This window comes from Myodes glareolus, chromosome 20, assembly GCF_982192425.1.
Source record: "Myodes glareolus chromosome 20, mMyoGla1.1, whole genome shotgun sequence".
Lineage (NCBI taxonomy): Eukaryota > Metazoa > Chordata > Mammalia > Rodentia > Cricetidae > Myodes > Myodes glareolus.
Genome location: NC_142045.1, coordinates 53,883,453 through 53,902,884, shown reverse-complemented (window position 1 = coordinate 53,902,884; position 19,432 = coordinate 53,883,453). Strand labels below are relative to the sequence as shown.

The 19,432-nt window shown below is 47.6% G+C and overlaps 1 protein-coding gene across 1 annotated transcript in view; it reads right to left on the bottom strand.

The window, feature by feature from the left end:
• Slc7a14 (solute carrier family 7 member 14) overlaps positions 1–19,432 on the bottom strand; it is a 108,922-nt gene that overhangs the window by 20,259 nt on the left and 69,231 nt on the right. Inside the window, exons 3-7 of the mRNA XM_048452650.3 lie at positions 18,153–18,389; positions 15,296–15,513; positions 8,365–8,511; positions 5,198–5,406; positions 2,387–3,264 (exon numbers count right to left, since the gene is read on the bottom strand). Coding sequence (XP_048308607.1) covers positions 2,387–3,264; positions 5,198–5,406; positions 8,365–8,511; positions 15,296–15,513; positions 18,153–18,389 — 1,689 coding nt within the window. The remainder of the gene's footprint in view (positions 1–2,386; positions 3,265–5,197; positions 5,407–8,364; positions 8,512–15,295; positions 15,514–18,152; positions 18,390–19,432) is intronic.

Here is a 19,432-nt window from a genome sequence, read left to right as displayed (position 1 = left end):
TGTGTTTAGCATGGAGGCTGTGATGGAGGTCCCACAGGTTTGTTTGTGGGGTGCTAGGGATCAACCCACAATTCTTGTTTTGCTAGGCAAGCATTCTACCACCAAGCCATGTCCTGGCCTGGATGAAGGACTCTGCATCCACCCTTCTAGATTTCTGACTGTGGTTCTGTTAGATTTTGGTTATGTGTCTGTCGGCAGGAGCCACCATTTCTTCACCTGTGCGGTGGAGATGACCATAAGGACTAAAGGCGAGGCAATCGTGGTGATGCACAGACTGATAAAAATGGGGTAATTTAAGATAGAAGAGCTAGCTGGAAAGACGCCTATGCTATTGGCCAAACAGTGTTGTATTAAAAAACAAAAACAAAACACCTCCCCCCAAACAACAACAACAATAAAAGAAAAGTGAGGCGAATCCCTTACAATAACTTGTAAACAGTGCTATATTTGTTGTTGGTAATTTCTCCTATGAATCATAGGTTTGAGTATAAGAATCAATGTTCTTTTCTTCACCATGTTTCATTTTTTAAATTAAGAAAAAAAATCTATAGCTTTTTCCTAAGCAAAAGCATTTGTGAAATCACAGGATTCCCACATTGGGAGTTTTTAATTTTTAAATGGGAAAGAGTAGGATTGTAAAGCATTATAGAAAGCTCACACAAATAGGCCCTGAAGCTATCCGTGCCTTGACTCATGGGGTGGGCGCCTGGCTGTGACCCTGACCCTGCTCTGGATACAGAAGCCCTTCTAGTTTTTCCTGTCCAATGAACCTGTCCACATGTATTGCTATCTTTGCCTCCTTCACTTGTCAGCCACAGAACTAAAATCTTTTCACCCTCTTCCATCTTTTCACTTCTGTCCAGAGCAGTCTCCCTTGGCTACAGTGGAAACGTGGGTAAGGAGAGATGCGAACTTGTTAATAAATGGGGAAATCCACAATGTGTCAGTGGGGTTCTCTCAAGAAAACCCACTAATCTTAACAGAGAATTAAGCTATAGAAAGGCCAAGAGAGAATGTTTCGGGAAGACACACTGTGGCCCGGAGAATGGGAACCTCTGGGAGAAACTTGCCCTTCTGTTTGGTTGCCGCTTTTCCTCCCTTCTTTTCATGAAGTCTCCCATCAGGCCCCACACACACCCTATTTCCTCCAAGTGCTTTCTGGATATTCTCACTTTTTTCTCTCTGGAAAAGTACTTCACAATCGTTTAAGATGTGTTCCTTGAGCACGTCCCCCAGGCTGTTTGTTCTAGGCACACATTGGACACCCGTGTCCCCTGGCCTCAAGTAGCGGGCTGCGAATCAAAGTGAGCGTCTGTCTTGTTAACCTGATGAGGTGATCCTTGGTTGTTCGTCCTCTTGCTTTGGGCAGGAAATGCCAAGTGTGTGACTCTCCTGCTCTGCAAAGCTCTGGAGGAGACCCTCTGGGCCACCAAAGACTTAACAACATTGACAAATGAACCTTAAAATTTGCTGAGGTGCCCCTCTCAAGTTATCCCCACCCATGCCCAGCTGCCCCATAAACACCGGCAATGGTCAGATAAGATCAATGTGGAACCAAAGTGCAATTCAATTGACCACAAAGTCAGATTAGAGTTCTTAAGAAAGAGTGGGTTTTCTCCAAGTCAGTGGAGGTGAGTTTGAGAGCAGCGGGGGTTAAACCAGAAGAGGGAAGGATGGAGGCTCTAGCAGAGTTAGCTCCCTCATCAAGGACGGATGAAGGTCAGCGAGGACCAAGGTGCGGTGGGCACCTCCCACGGACATTTCACAGGGTAACACGAGGGCCTGGGGGGAGGGAGGGAACCTTGAATATTTACAAAAGCCAGAATGAGGTGAGAGCTGTGAAGTGGTGCCATAGTAAAACTGTGTCCGAAAAACAATGCCCCAGTCCACGCACGGTTCAGGCTGTGTTTCTTTTTTAAAACAATTAGACTGTGACTGACCTTTTAGTTTAATTTGACCAAATTAAGATCAATGAATTCCTTTATAATTTACCATAATTTTTAGTGTCTAAGACGATTCCAGCCAACCTTCCCCCACATCCCATCATATTTCCCTCTGGTACTTTTACACCTTAAAAAAATGGGTATTCATTTTAACCAACCCTTTTCTGGCTCTATGTTATGTTCACACAAGAACTTTCAATAGTTATGTATTTAATGAAGTCATGGATTGATAAGCATCATTCTTCTAGAACCAGTGACCAAGAGCACATCAGGCAGAATAGGGTCAACTGGCTTTATTGACCAACGAAGAAAGCGTGGGTCTATAGAACCAGCCCAAATTCTCTAAGAATGGAGGTGTCCCGTCCAGTTAGGGAGTAATGTTGGTACAAACCTGTTCAAGACCTTATAAAGGGGATGCCCAAGGCTCCGGAGGACTTGCTTACCCACAAAGCACCAGACTGCGAACCGGATCCATGTGATGGTGGAGAGCTTCAGCATGAGATAGATATTCACCAGCATGGCAAAGGCGGGCACAAAGGGGAGGCAGGGGGCCATGTACGGCAGCTTCTTGGGGTTCTCCGGCTGCTGCAGGATTACAAACACCAGCACGCCGATCAGCAGCACCATCAGAACCACCAGGAGGATGGCCCACCAGCTCTGGCCCGAGATGTAGTCGGAGCCAAAGATGACGAAGGAGCAGAAGATGAACATGAGGATGAAGAGCAGGAGCACGCAGATGGTCACCGTGTGCCCCGTTGCTGCCGTGGGCCGATCCATTTTGCCTGGGAGGCCCAGCCGGATTCTCATCGTGTAGTATCGGGGCCCAATCAGCTTCTTCAGCTTGATGAGATAGATGTTTTCTGATTCGTCGGCTTCTATGCCTGTGGTCATGTCCACGGTGCCGTAGTTGGGGTGGCTTACGTTGTAGGTGGACTTATCTGATTTCCCTATGAGCATCTCGTTGTCCCCCAAAGATGGCAGGTTCTTGGCCCCACAGGTGTTGGTGGCAGTGCTGGGAAACTCCTCCCCTTCACTCACAGGGGAGCAGGTTTCCTTCTCACAGTCAGCCAGGATGCCTTCCTTCTTCTTGGTGTGCTCCTCAGACAGGAACTTGACAAAGCCATCGATATCACTCTCGGGTTGGTATCGTAGGAGCAAGACACAGACAGAGACCAAGGTGTAGGCGAGGAGGGTGCCAATGGACATCATCTCTATCAGGTCCCTCAGACTGACCAGCAGTGAGAGGAGAGCAGCCAGGAACCCTGACACGATACAAGCTACTACTGGCGTCTCTGTGTAGGAGCTCACGTGAGCCAGGAACCTGGGCGGAGGAGACAAACAGAGGGTTAGGAGTCACACTGCCCATGGAGGAGTCACACTGCCCATGGAGGAGTCACACTGCCCATGGTGACTGGTTCCAACACACCAGTAGGTTAGAGCTGCAACGCTAACTTGGTGTGGTTGGCTCTTCCTGGCTCTGCCCTTCCAATTAACTTGTCTACTGCACTGTTCCCAAGGTTTGACTAGTGGGATATCATTAGAGAATTCACTTTAATTTCTTGATTTGAAGCCTTAAAAAGCCCCCAAACCCAGGCAGGGGTCCTATTCATTATGTGACAGGAAGGTTGATTGATTCTAGGGGCCCTGTCACAAATCCTCGCGGAAGCCCATGGAAGCCGGACACCTGTCAATCTGTAGCATGATCACTGTTTGCTGGGAAGGAATATTCTCACCAGTCCTACTACCTCAGAGTTTTTGGAGGTGATGTCCAGTCAACTGAACTTTAAAAGACACCACAAGTTTTCAAACCTGAGACACACTGCCATGCAACAAGAGTACAGGGATCGAGTTGGTGAAACAGCATGCCAGTAAAGGAGCTCATAGACAGGCTCAAGGGTGGTTAAAATACGGTCCCTTTTGCAGCAGGTCCTGGGAGCCTTAAAGAGGCTCCTCTGCCTCTTCTCTCCTGGCCCTGCCTCCTCCATCCTCCATTATTTCTCCCCTACAGACCACACAGAACCGTTCAGTGTGCCAGGCCGATATCATCGTTCCTCTTAGATTTTTTGTTTTTGTTTTTTATGGGTATGTGAGGCTGTCAGCTGTCACCCCATCACCCATCACCCATCAGTCCCTGTCTCCATCTACCCAGCATCCCAACGCAGCTGCTCCAACCTGGAGTGAACTCAGGGAACAGGCAGAGGAAACAGATCAGGAATTGACAGCTCGTGGCAGAAATAAAGCCCCTGAGCATGTTCTCTTGACACCTCTGAGTCTGTTCTCTTGACACCTCTGAGAGCTGCTTCACCTCCCACAGTAGGGCACATCCCGTTTCTCAGTGAAAGAGACCACTTTGTGGTTACTGAAAATGCTGAAACTTCCAAAGCTTGCTACTGGAAAGAGTCTGAGGGCCAGGCCTGGAGGGACGGCTCAGCAGTGAAGACTCTGGCTGCTCAGGTGGAGGACCTGGGCTCAGTTCTCAGCACCCACATGGCAGCTCACAGCCATCGGTAACTCCAGTTCCAGGGGTTCTGACACCCCTTCTGGCCTTTGGGAGCACTACACACTTGGTGCACGGAAACAAGCCGACCGAACACCCACACAATTGAACAATAGAAGTCTGAGTTTCAGGCCAGATAGTTCTGGCTTCAAGTTCTGGCTCACCACTCATCAGCTTCAAGGTTTGGGTCAAGACTTTTCTATCTCTTTAATTGCTGGTTTACTCATCTGCCAAATAGTGTCTGAGAGACAAGGGGACACAGCACACAGAGCTCCCAGCTGCCCTAACTGTCCCACAAACGACAGTTACTGTAACAACTGCCATGTTATCATTAGAGGATTTTCTCTCCTCTCTGACTTTTGAATGTTTTCAGCTTCAGGGGGCTTTGGGAAAGAAACCTGTTCTCACTAGGAGGCAGGCCAAGAGGCCCTTGGGTTAGGTCTCACTAAGAGGCAGGCCAAGAGGCCCCTGGGTTCTTTCTTCTGAAAGTGATGTCACCTTCTAGGCAGCGATTTTGACCCACTGCCCCCACAAGGAAATGCGTGTCACAGGAGGGAGACACGCACACATCCCCTGGTTCTGGACTGAGGGACCTAGAGTCAACTACAGGCCATTTCAGAGTCTGAGCTCTTTAGAACCAGACTTTGACAAGCTTGTTAGTCTTTAGGAAAGGTAGCCATGAAGCTGAGTGTCAGTGGGTGACAGTCCTCCTGGAGAGGAACAGCAGAGGGGAAATCGTTTCTGGGGGACCCCTTACCTGAAAAGCAGCCCATCACCAGCCATGGCATAAATGACTCTGGGCATGGGGAACAGCGAGCCCAGCAGGCTGACTGTCAGTCCTGCCACCGACCCGATAGCCACTACGAACTTTGCAGCATAGAAGCCATGGGCCACAAACATCTCCATGAGGGGGGACTCCGTGTCGATGGCATAGTATGGCACCATTAGCGTTAAGATCATGCTCACCTATCAAGACAAAAGAAGACAGACTGGAGGCAGAGGAGACGGGCAGCATGGGTGGGTGACCCCGACCTGGAGACAGAGACTTTTCTGGTACCATGGAGCCATTAACTGGCATGTGGCTTTTGTGGAGATCATTTGGTCTCCATGTTTTTTCCCCACTTTTGCTTTTGGTATTTGGGACCAAATGATCTTCAAAATGTCTCTGTGGCCTTTTCCTTTGTGAGGATAAACCCACAGCTGTTTCAAGCCTCACAGAAACAGATCTATCCTGAGACATCTCCGGATGGAAGGAGCTGTAGCCAGGGTCGCAAGTGCCCCAGCCCTAAGGATGAGGCTCTCACTCCTTCTTCCTCTTCTATTTTATAATTGTGTGTTTTTCAATATTTGTGTGTGTGCAAGCATGTGTGTGTGCATGTATGTGTGTGTTTGAATGTGTGTGCACGTGCATTTGTGCATGTGTGTGTCTGTGTACTTGTGTGTTCATGTGTGTATCTCTGTGTGTGTGCCTGTATGTACACATGCGTGTGTGTGTGTAGGCTGAAGCACATCTTGGGGCAGCTCAATTCTCTTCTGTCATGTGGTTTGTGGGGATCCATCTCAGGTTGTCTGCTTCGCAGCAAGCACCTTTACCCACTGGGCTATGTCACCAGGATAAGGCTTTTACTTCTTTCATTTCTTTAGGACGCTACTGGTTCTGATCTGTCCTTATCACTCCAAGTCTTGGAGGCCCAAACACTAGAAGTGTTTGACATTCCCACAGACAGTGAGCTGACGGCGTCACAATGAGGACTCATAATTCATTTCTTCTCTCTGCTTTAGTGCAGAGGGATCCCATTATGCTTTGCGAAGCCACCGTGTCTCTACTTAACCAGGGTACACTTGTCTGGGGACTCCTGTAAGAGTACTGTTTTTTCCTTTCTATGCCCAAGATCTGCTGAAAAATTGATTTTTTTTAAAGCATTGACCCTAAAAAATGGAGCCAGCAGTCACACTGGCATGTAAAAACATCCCTGATACCAAGAAGGGAATTGAAATGGAGAGGGAGGTCACATCAGACCACTTCCTTGCCTGATCCTCGGGAGTCAAGGCCCCCATGGAAGCTATGGGTGACCAGAGAAGGCAGCAGAATACGGTATAGCAGCCCAGCCCCTTGGTGGTCAGTGACTGTTTCCTGACCCCCGAGGCACGGCTAAGGCCTGTGGAGTCTGAAAGACAGTGGCCCTCCAGGGGGTGTCACTTGTCACATCACCTTTGAGGATGCAGTAGAGTGCTGGAGGAGTGTGATTGAGTCTCATAGCAAACCCCAGAGTCTTCCAGCCACACCGACCAGAATGGGTTAAGCTGCCAGTGTGGGATACACAAGAGGATTCCGTAATCTAGAAAGTGCTACTGAAGGAAAGAGCCACGGTGGTGAGCTTACTGTGTATGCACGCTGCCAGGGTCTACTCTACAGGAGGGGTGGAATGATGGAAAGGTGGAAGGAGACCAACAGGGCAGAGGAGAGCTCTTGCTCCTGCCCGGCTCCGTCTCCCACAATGTAGGATAATCGGGGTCTGGATAGAATATGAAGCCACTTGAGTGTGTGTTCCCAGAGGGAAGTGATAATTGGCCCATTCATAAAATGTCTGGGTGGGCAACTGAATTTTTATCAATAGACAATCTTGTTTTGTATCTTGCCTTATCATTTGGTCAATATTCCTTAAGTCATGGCTAAAGATAATTTTTTTTTTTGGAGTGATGAGAGTCGGCCAGTATGATAGAATGTACCCCATCCTGAGTTTTTCCTAATTTCCATGACTTTGCTCATTGGACATGTATGTTTCATCAGATTAGCATATTGGAATCTTTGGGGGGGGGTGGCATCCACCCTGGATACTGTCTTTTTTCCTGAATGTGGTGATGCAGATAGACTTTCAGAATCAGGGAGTGTCCACGTCCCGGTGGCTGGTCAGGTGGTTCTAGGGGCTAAGAAGAAGTTGGATGAGGTTAACAATTTCTGTGAGAGAAATTCTGCCGTGGGGACTGCGAAGTGTGTGTGGGAGCTTATTCGTGCATCCTGAGGAGACTAGGCTGGAGGCTTCGCTCTGTGGGAAACCCCAAGGGTGAGTCTGAGTTGGTGTTAGGAGACCAAGCTGAAAAGAGTTGCATTTCTCTCCAGATTTCAGGGCTAGGGTGTCTCCCAAGGACAGCGTGTTCTCTCACTCCCTCTGTGGGAGCCTTGCTTCTCCACTGCCGGGAAGCTCCCAGAAGACAGAAGCGCATTGAGGGCTGTGCACAGAGGCCACCCGTTACTGCCAGCCTATGACCTGGGTTGCTTGGCCGACAGCCCACTCCTTGCACACTGTCCCTAGGCGTAGGATCGGGTAGGGATGGGGACGTGAGAGGCACAGGCTGAGGTGAGGGTCGGTGGGTTTTCTTTTCCTCCATTTTGAGGTCCTGAGTTTCTTTTTCTCATTGACAGGTAGAGCAACAGGGGACACAAGGAAACAGCGTGCATGTACCAACACAGACTGAGGAGAAGTCTGTCCTGAGAGAGGAGGCGTTGGTCCGACAGCCACATTTGTTGTTGTGAACGTGTATATGTATGTGTGAGTGCGAATGTGAGCATGCGTGTGCATATGCAGATGTGTATAGTTGTGTGTGCAAACTGTGTAGAAGACAACCTTAAATACTCCTCAGGGACTGTTCACCGTTTTTTTAGACAGGGTCTCTCATAGGCTTAGAACTCACTGAGCAGGTGGAGCTGGCTGTCAGTGAACCCAGGCATCTGTCTGTCTGCTTCCCCAGTGCTGGGATTATGAGCACAATCGTGCCTGACTTTTGGCTCCATGTGAGTTCTCAGATCGATCTCATGTCCTTGCTCTTGCACCACGATACTGAACCTTTTAGCCCTAGGGCCAACCATCTGTCACAATAAAGTGCAAAGGTCATGCGTGGGTCCCGTCAGCATGTGGTACTTACTGTCACATACGCTGTCAGGCAGATGACCAGGGATGCAGTGATAGCGTACGGGATGGATGTGTTGGGGTTCTTGGCTTCTTCCCCAGTGGTGGCAATGATGTCAAAGCCAATGAAAGCATAGAAACACGTGGCTGCTCCTTGCAGCACCTGTAAAGATGATGACATCTGTCAGGCTCAGATGAGGGCAGAATCATGGCTTAAATGTGGTGCCCAGGACAGCCCGGCATTCTGCAGATACTCCTGAAGGGCACAGGGGAGCTGTGGAAGATTAATAGCAAACAGCCAAGTTCTGCTCTACCCGACTCTGCTGTATGACTCTGGGCATTTCCTCATGTGTTAAAAACAGGTGAGAATTTTATGGCTAAGTAAGAATTGGGTTAGTCAGCATACAAATTTTTTTTGAAAGAATAAAATAGTATGTTGTTTATCTATTTTGTGTATGTGTGGGGCATCGAACCCAGGGTCTCATGCGTGCTAGTGAGGTTCTCCACCACCGAGCTACCCTCTCAGGCCTTCTCCCCGGTGCCACCTGCTTATTTTGTACTTTATGTGTTATTTTCACCTACCAGCACTCAACCACGATGTAAGAGATTTCTGGAAATGCGGAGAGGTGTTTTTTCCCACCAGGGATACTCTGGATGTGAGCTGCTGGCCATTTGTGGGTGAGATGCATGACCTTCTGCACAAAGTATTGTTCTGCCCCAATAGGTCACCTCTGTGGTGGTGTCTAGATTGGAGGCCATGAGGCTTGGATTTCCAGAGCCTTTAAAGGAAAGATGGGGAGATGAGATTGTTTAACTCTCTGCTTCTTTGGGGATTTGAATGGCACAGTTGGGTGTGAGGCAGGTAGTTGGACAAAGTGCCAAGAGGAATGCCATTCAACCAGAAGCTTTGCTTATGTCTGTCTGCAGGATTTTAGGTGATTCCAAGGGTGGTCAGGCCTTTGGTCAAGATGTCATTGAAACCCTGCAATTGGAGACCACATGAATTTCTTTTAAGTGGGCTTTCCTAACCTTGGTAGTCTCACTATCTACTGAAAATAAAAATCTGCCTCTTTAAATAGTTGGGGTGCCCTTGCAGAAGAAGGATGGTGTGTTCTGGATGAAGACACAGCTCCAAGCTCAGAAAGGGGTGCAGGAGGACAGGGCGTGTGTAGGCTGGACTGTCCCCCTCCCTACGTGTGGTTTGTAAAGGATGTGACAAATGAATTCTAGCCCAAAGTATTAACTTCTGCACAGACTTCTTCATAATCACAAGTCAAAATCCTAGATGCTAGAGTTGGACAATGCATCGCAGATGTGAATAGCTTCTCAGGCAGTCCAGAGTCGTGTTGGCCATGTGTAAGCAAGGCAGCTTCCTTTGGAGGCTCTCAGCTGCCATGGTCAGGTTCCTGTCTCCCAGCCTAGCAGGTCTGATTCTGGGTTGGTAGGATTCGGGGAAATTTGTGAATTTTTCTGGAAAAGAATCACGTTTATATTTTCACTAGTCTGTGCTTGTGAAGATGATGAAGATGCATAGGAACATGTCGAATTAGAAAGCTATGACAGTTGAAGAAAGACCAGATCCAACAAAGACTGGGTGTTTGAGAGTCCTTCTGCATTTGAATTCAACACCGATGATGTGGGGTGCGGGGGTGGGGGATGAAACTGTTGAAGGGAATATAGGCATGGATGAGGCGATTTGATGATCCAGGAAGCATCAAAGCTTCACCTAGGAAAGCTGAAGCAGCCCTTGCCATCTATATAAGTGTAGGCGCCCAGGGCATAGTGGTAGTCCTGGGATCCAGTGAGAGTTAGAGATGGGGAGCCGGGCTGGCCAGCAGAGCACACAGCCAGTGTGGAGCCAGGGCCAGGCAAGAGTGAGGAGGCAACACCAAGACCTTGCTCTCTTTCCATCTGCTGATTGTTTGGCAATCTCTCCCACTGGCTAAACCCTACATGCCGAGCAAGGAGGGAGTGTGGAGCACTGGACAGATGGGAAGAGTGGAGGTAGACAAGCATGAAGGAGGAAATATGGGGTGAATGTAACATACCAGGTCAAATAGACTCTGGCCTAATAAGACAGGCAAAATAAAACAAAATTAGCAGAAAGATCAACGTTTTAGTTGAGTTAGTTTTTTATTTTGTTTTGAGACAAGGTCTCCCTATGCGATCCTGGTTGCTCTCGAAGTCATGACCTGCTTACCAGTGTCTCTGGCCTGCTGGCATTACCAGTGTACACTGTCTGATAAGATTATTTCTTCTCTCTGCTTCTCTCTCTCTCTCTCTCTCTCTCTCTCTCTCTCTCTCTCTCTCTCCCTCCCCACTCTCTTTCTCTTGTAAACAAGTATGCGTACAAAGAACCTCACAAACAAAACTGAGAAGGCTTGATCATAAAAACTGATTTCTATCTCCCTCTTCCCAGATCTCATCTGGCCAGTGACATTTGCGGCTGTGATACCTGTAACACATAAGAAACCTACATGTGGTGAGTCTGTGTGGATGCTTGCCCAGATAGTTCAGAATGGGCTAACCCTGACAACAGCTCTGCAGAGAAGAAGCTCTTGCTTGCTTGATTGTCAACAGCACTGTTGTGAGTGGCTTGCTACTCAGTGTGCAGGGTCCCTAAAAGTTGAGCCTCCCAGGCTTGAGTGGTATGTGTGAGGTGTTGGGAGGAGGTAGGCTTCCCGCATTGTCTTGAGAAGCCTCAGATGTCAGAAAATAACTAGGCCCCTTTATCTAATTTACAGCCAGGGCGACAAGACAAAATGACAATGTTAATAGCATTTTTAACCACCCTCATGCCCTAGCTCTATTAGCAGTCTGTCCTCAGGGACAGCGGAATGTGTTAATAGGCTCCAACAAACGGACTCAGACAAGGAGACCACGGGAAGGAATAGCTTTCCTTTGGAGGGCTTCGGAATTCTTTGCAAATTCTTACTATGGACTATTTTCCTTGGGGCTATTTGTGCTGGTAAAATATCTTATTTGGTTAAAGACAAACCATAAGATAGCATCAGGAACAAATAACATAAAGGGCACACTCATCCAACGCTGTCCAGGGGCTGAGGAACTGCAGATGGGGGCAGGGGTTCAACTGAGGGCCGGAGTCACTTGATATAGGGGAAAATGTTTGTTGTTCTTAAGTTCTTCAAGACCAAAGAAGCACTTGACCCAGAACCTTTAAGTGAGTAAACCATTCCTTGAGCTGTTTTCTTTGGAAGGAGGTGGCTGGAAGAGGTTTGTGAGGCCCCCCGTGGCCAGAGGACTGGTTGTTCGTTAACCCTTTCATGGCACTTGCGAGCTGCGCTTAAACCAATGTGACGGTGTCCTTATGAAATCCTACCTCGTTTCCTCTTCCCCTTCCACCTAAAGCACAGCACATGCCAAGTTACTGGAACTCTGCACTAGTCCCCCTAGTTTTACGGTGGGGTTCAGGGGTTCCCGAAGCAGCATAGACATTCATGCTATGTGGGAAAACATTTTTGCTGACATTTGTTAGATAAGAGTGGGGACCATTCACCACTGTGGCAGGTGATCGAGTCATGAGAAGGTGTCAGGCTTTGGCGATACGCAATTGAAATTCACAGTGGCCTTGCTGGACAAGAACAATGATCTGGTACCACAGCTGTGAAAGATCAAGGCCAGGTTGTTCACGGGGGAGCACATGCTTGGTGCAGCAATCCCAGGCCAGGCGGAGAGCAGGAGGGTGAACGACAGCGGCTCCCACGCTGTCCCTCACGCTCAGAAAATGCTTTTTACGTCACAGCACAGGCTTGAACATTTGCTCCCTTCAGGGATAATAGATGCACATTAAAACTCCAAATTCCCTGTCAGGCTCTCCTGGTGACCGATGACAAGTCTGCTCGAGTTACTGGGTGAGGTCAGTGGCCAGAGGGTTAGACAAAGCTGGGTGGCCACAAGCGGTTGAAACCAGGAGACGGTGGAGTAAATACAGACTTTGGTTCGCCCAAGGCTGGAATTCATTTCCACTAGATTGCTTACTAGCACTGTCATCTGGATAAAACGTGAGCCATTTTGGTCTGAAAGGGGAGAGAGAGCCATGATGCTGCCTGGGCTCCTAGGAAGGAGAAATGAAGCGTGTATTTGAAAGAGCTTGTCACAAAGAGATGCTACATGTGAGGGAGTCCTTGTTCCTTTTCTCCTTCACCTCTAAGTCTAGTCCTTACTTTCCTTCTATAAATGCAAGGGAGAATCCAGGGTGCATAAACCAGGGTCCCCAAAGATAGTCTGACAACTCCGTCTTGAAGCAGTGGCCTCTTGACTGGGAAAGGATGTAGAATCCCCGAAGTGGGAAGAAGATGCCCCAAGAGAATGAAGACCCCAGGATAGAGTTCCAGAGGAAAGAAAGGGTTAAAAGGTCCATCTGCTTCCTTCACAGCTGGGAAAGAGAGTGTCTCCGAGAAGGCCTCTCGCTCCTTCTAGCCCTAACAGGCTGAGCTACTGTGCACATTCAGTCCGAGAGAAGATAGGAACTTGTCATTGCTTAATGTCTCTTTCAGCTCCAAGACTCCAGCTCAGGGGCTGGAGAGATGGCTCTGCAGTTAAGAGAAGCAATTGCTCTTCCGTATGACAGGGGTTTGATTCCCAGCACCCACATGGTGGCTAACAATCATCTGTAACTCCAGTTCCAGAGGATTTGCTCCCTCTTCTGGTCTCTGCAGGTACTGCATGAACACGGTGCACAGACACACATGCAGTCAAAATACCCACGCATGCTAAAAAAAGAGAAAAATTCCAATATTCTAAATCTTCGCGAAAGTTTAAAGAAAATATGTAAGATTAGTTACCTCATTGTTATTGTGATTTTATGAGCATGTGTGTTTGCATCTGTGAAGGTGTACATATGCACACGTGTGCCTGCGTGTGCAGGTCCAGTATTGATGTTAAGAGTCTTCCTCAGTTGCTCTCCACAATATTCACTGAGGAAGGGCCGGTCAGTTCAGCCTGTTATCATGCCCTGGATACCCTGTCTCTAGCTTTCAATAGCTGGAATTACTGATGGGCTACCATGCCTATCTGGCTGGCATTTATATGGATTATGGGCATTCGAGTTTTGATCTTCACGTTTGTTGCCTATGCAGTAAGTGATTTACCTGGTGAGCCATCTTCCCAGCCCTCCTCCTCATTATTATTTTTAAGCATGCTTAGAGGGGAGGGGTCAGTGTAGTATACACGGGGTACTAAAAAAGAGAAGAAAGGGTCTGGGAATCACACAGCCCCTGCCCTGACTGACTGAGTGAAGTGAGACCAAGTGCATTACCAGTCCCTCAGAACCCTGTGATCTCCAAGCATATGGTGGGAGAAAACTCCACCTGCTTTAGAGCATGGCTGTAAGCGCAGGCCAGCCTTGGCAGAGCACTGGCGGGCAGCCTCTAGCATGGTAGGCAGACCGGCTCTCACAGTGCCACACAAAGGCACCCAAGGTCTCCTTTTCTGCAAGCATTTGATGGAGTTTATCTCTTCTCTTGATAATGAGGACTGAGAACACAAGTGAACTGTTGCCCAGCGTCTTCCAGTAAAGCCCTCAACCCAGTCATCCCTCACGGTGCTGAGAAAACCGTGAGAACCCTTTCATTAGTTACAGTAAGAACGCAGTCGGGGCCAGGAGACATTCCTTGTTTCCAGTCTTAGAATTTGTTGTTTCTCTTCGGCGATAGGAAAAGAACAATTTGTATCATAAGAAATGTGGACTCGGGCTCCAACAGTGTGTCTTTGTCCCTCTTTCTGGTTTCGACCAGTTTCAGCCTTTATTCATTTCAGAGAGCAGGGATGTGCTTTGTGGGTCTGTGGAATTCTTACGGATTAGCAGAAGACTCAGTTTGGGCCTAAGCGACTTGCTTATTTCTCTGCTCTGAGTAGCATGGCATAGCTTAAAATAACAGAAGTTATTTTGAGTGTTCTCCAAGAATGATTTCGGATCCCTGGACATCTTGGAGAAAAACCAATCTAAGTAAATGCTACAAAAACAAATTGGGCAGAGCCCCTCATTTGCGCTGTACCCCAACACTGGGAGGACCTGGTTCTCTGGGCCTCTGGATAGTCACTCACTTGTGAAATGAGAGGACAAGACTTGGGAACTTCTGCGATGCTGTCATCTGGAAAATTCCTAACTTAAGTTCCACCATTAAAAAAGGTCTGAATTTATTTACCAATAAGTCCACAAAATAAGTATTTTCTAGCTACACTGTAGAAAAAAGTCAGGTGGGACTGAGAGCCACCCCTTAGTATAAGGAACTCACCACCATGACTGACATTTTTGCTGTCACCAGGTCTTGGGGGGGGGAACCTGAAGGTGTCCCTTCCTCCACGCTTGCCCTCCTGTCCCTCAGACTACACCAGCCAGACTGTGTACCTCTTAGATGGAACTCAAAGCTGTCGCTCCACTGCTCTCAGACCTCAGCAGGACTCTCTTTTCAGGGCTAGATGTTGGAGTCTGATTATAAATTTTTGCCCTAATTTTACACGGAGGCAATCTCAGCCCTTCCCATTCACCCACTCTTCCTGGCTTCCTTTACCAGTTTGTCTATTTCTGCGCATGGCTGTTGCTCTTAGCAGAACTGAGCTGTTTCTACACAGTCTTTAGATCTAATACTCCTGGCTTTGGGTTCTGATTCCGCCATTGGCACAGCACTTAACAGTGAGCCACTGGCCCTCGCTGGGTGCGAGACTTTCATCCTGCAGGCCCAAGTGTGACTATTCTCTGCCCAAGGTCATTGTGATGCTGTGGTGAGATAATGCACACAGCATTTAGCATGGAGGTAGGCATGTTGAGAGAGCACACCACATCTAATATGTTACTGCTATGTGTGTAGACCGTGAAACCAGGAACCAAGTTTTGAATCGAAAGACTTCTTCAGAACATTCCCAACTGAAAAAGATATTTTCCTGAAAACATGTCTTAGCCTGTTCCCGGCGTAGAATAAACTCACCCCTGACCAGCCGTGGGGCAAGAACTGGCCCTCAGCCCAGTATTTGCCATTGACGAAGAAGAAGCCTGCGATCATGATGAATACCCACACTGCCAGGTTCAGTACATTGAGGACGTTGTTGAAGCCCACAGAATTCTTCACCCCCAGAGCCACAATGATGGTCACGATGACAGCAATCACCAGAGCCAGAAGGTCTGGGTAGGACTCCTCTCCTTTCCCTACAGGACGAAATGTGGTTAGCATTGTCTGAAGGGAAGGAAGAGCCCTGTGACTCAGTCTACCGCACTGCATCTGCCTTGCTAAGACTTGGAGAGCAGTGGCTAGTCTTTCAGGAAGAGCAGCAAAGGCTCTCTGTCTGTCTGTCTGTCTGTCTGTCTGTCTGTCAGTCATCTGTTTGTCTCCCTGTATGGCCCATGAGCAGGAATAAGTGTTTATTTGCAAATGAGGAAGTTTGGAACGCAGATAAGGTTATCTGACACCATAGATCAAAATTTGGACCATGTCCCGAGACAGCTGCAAAGTACCTGTGGAAGTCTGGCAAGTTCATGCAAAGTCAGAGCATCTGGGACATTTGTAGCACATGAATAGGTCTGACGTATTCTCTGAAAGCTTCTTTCGCTTCATTATTGCTAGCCTGCAATCTGTAAGATTTCTATCCCATGTAACAATCTTTCTTTATTAGCAAGCTTCAAAATGAGCACTTTGGAAAGCCATTTTTAAGAGTTTTTCTTCTCTCTCTCTCATTTGCAGTGTGTGTGTGTGTGTGTGTGTGTGTGTGTGTGTATGGTGTGTGTGGTGTGTGTGGTGTGTGTGGTGTGTGTGGTGTGGTGTGTGTGTGTGTGTCACAGAGAGCTGGCTTGGTCTGCTCTCTAGCCAGTGGACGCCTGCCCTCTATGGAGAGGAAGAAGCATTGCCTTAGCAGTCAGGGAGGAAGCCTGGATTCCAGCTGCACTTCCGCCAACAGCCCGCACTGTGGGCCTCATCTGCAGAGGGAGCGAGATGCACGACCGGTTTTGGGTCATTTCAGAATTAAAATGTTATGAAATCAGAATGCAGCCACGATCTTTATCTTTATTATCATGGCATTGGGGGTGATCGGCAATGCAAAAAGAAGTCTTCTTTTTATTCTCTGTAATTTGTGCGTCTCTCTGTGTGGAGTCTGTGCAAATGAGTGCAGGTACCTGCAGAGGCCATAGGCCTCGGATGCCCTGGAGCTGGAGTTACAGGAGGTTGTGAGACACCTGATGTGGATGCTGGAACTAAGCTCATGGCCTCAGGAAAAACAGCCAGTGCTCTTAGCCACTGAGCCATCTCTTCAGCCCTGGTCAACACTTTTGTCAGATCTTTTCTGGGGTAAGCACACTGAAGTCAAGTGGTTTGACATAGCTTCAAATTTCTTTTTTGGAGTCTCCTCCCCCTCCCATGCCCCTTCACCCTCTCTCTTCTTCCCTTCCTCCTCTTCTTCTCCCCCTTCACCCCCACCATGTGTACACGCACTCTGGGGTTTGAACTCAAGGTCTCAAGTGCTCCACATAAGCACTGTGGCACTGAGCTCTATCCCCAGCTGTTCTGGGAAATTCTGGGGCAAGACTCCAAAACCTCTCCAGCTCTGAATCCTGTGAATATGGACGGACACACCAGGCATTAGGGTGGGGAGCTGGTGGCAGGTGACAGATGGTCTGTCTCTTAGCATTTGTCAGATGACCTCTGACCCACTCAGCTCTTGCTCAGTAATAAGATGCCTTGTGGGTGTTGGTTGTACTGGAATCCATTTTATTCCTTAATTTTGTTATTTAGAGTTGGGCGGTGGTGGCGTGCGCCTTTAACCCCAGCACTCGGGAGGCAGAGGCAGGCGGATCTCTGTGAGTTTGAGGCCAGCCTGGTCTACAAAGTGAGTTCCAGGACAGCCAGGGATGCTACACAGAGAAACCTTGCCTCAACTCCCCCTCCAAAATATTATTTGGAAGTGAAAACATTTATTTAGGAAAAATGAGAGAAAATTTGCAATGAAATCTCTGGTGGAGTTTCTCCAGTCCCTTTGGTTGCATTAGTTTATTTTCGTATAGTTACTGGCAGGACACATGCACACTACAGTCTATGTCCTTTGATATGTGACATATTACATATTAATACAGTCTATGTGAAGTCCTCCTCAGTCATCTTTTTAGTTGTCAGGCACATAATATGTACCCACAATTCACATGGCCATCTGTCCCGCTGAAGAATTTTTAAAAATTATTATAATTGAGCACCCATAATCTAAAAGTCTAAAATTTGAGATGCTATGGAATCTGAAAATTTTTGAGTGGCTTCCACGTGCCCCAAGTAACAAGATTCATGCATACAATGAAACTTTGTATAATGTATTGAATAATATTCTCTTCAGGCTATGTGTTTAAGAGGCATATGAAAAACCAATTTTGAGTTAGACCTGGGTGTCAATGATCAGTCCCAGCATCTTATTTTGTAGACATAAATATTTCAAAGTTTGAAAAACCCCAAGGTCAAAAACTACTGGTCCCAAGCATCTCAGATAAAAGCTGTGTATTCTTTAATAAGAAGACTGGGATGGAAGTCTTTTGTATCATGTAATCTTAGACTAATTTCTTATAGTGAAGAATTGCCTTGTAAAAATAAAAAGAAGTATTTAAAATTCTTGACATATTTTTCCAAATCAGGATATGTGTGTGTGTGTGTGTGTGTTTTCTGGGGATACCAAACTTGGGTCCTCAGCTTGCCCAGTAGATACTGTACCCACTGAGCCATCTTTCCAGCCTCCAAGTTGTGTTCTTAGAGGGGAATATATCCATCTTGTTCATGACTTTGCATGTTAGGAGAGAGGTTGACGCAATCTCACCCAGGCCGTTGAGGGTTCCCACTGTATCCACCATCCAGCGGCTGATGGTATGGTTTGCTAGGGAGTCAAACATGCTGCTCAGGGCACTGGCACCAGCTGCCGTGCCAATCAGGTACTCCAGGATCAAGTTCCAGCCAATGAAAAATGCCACAAATTCCCCAACAGTGACATAGCTGTAGGTGTAGGCAGATCCTGTAGTCTTGGGGACTCGAACTCCAAACTCTGCATAGCACACACCTGCAAGGGACAAATAAAACAGGCAGTGGGCTTCGGGAGATCAGCTAACATCTTGGTGCCTGACAGTCTCAAGAGCCGATATTAGGAATCTCTGGGCTATTAGCACCAAACACTCAAAAGTGTATGTATAACTGAAAGACCTCCAACCCTAGTCTCCAACTTAAGATGTTTTCATGATCAACTAGGCCAGGGCAAAACAGGATATCTGTGGGCGGCAGAAGCAGTCTTGAGAAAAACACCCAGTCCTTTGTGGGGCAGAAACTGGCTGAAACTGGCTTAATCTAGACTTGTTTTTGTCCTGATGTTGACCCACCCCATATGTTAATTTGAGTTGACCAATGGTGTTGCTGTTGCTATGCTTCCCCTGTTATGTAACGTTATGTAACGCTGAGAACCTATAAATGCTTGCTGGAAAAATACACGGGGTGGGGGGGCAGTCTCATGGGAGTACCGGGAGTACTGAGTCGCCCGTTGGCGCCTTCGACAATAAAGAATCCTCTTGCTGTTTGCATCCATTGGCGTGGCTTATTGAGTCTGGGGGATCCTTCCTGAACCCTAGAAATTAGGGTCTTTCATAGCCACACATCACTTAATGATGGGGACATGCGCCATGAGATGTGTTCTTAGGCGATTTCCTTGCCGTTTCAGTACTGTGGTGTGCTTGCCCAAACCTATCTGGAATAACTTGCTACACACCTAGGTTATAAACCTTTATAAGCATGCGGATATGTACATCCAAATAACTATGTGTGATATATTTTACTACACCTAGGGCCATGGTCAACGAAACAATGTGGGACTAATCAAAAGCAGAAGAAAAGGCTGAACTGAAGAGGCACAGGGAATGCTGGCTGAATGCACGCTGGCGCAATGTGGCTGCTGCTTTGCTATAAACTTTTCTTCTTATAGGTAGGAGTGAACCTTAAAATATTAATAAGAAGTAGCGCATCATAAAGCAGAAGGCAGTAATGGGGTCATTTGTTAGCCTTATCAAGTATTATTTTGTACATAGCTATACATGTCATGCATGTACCCTGCCGGCG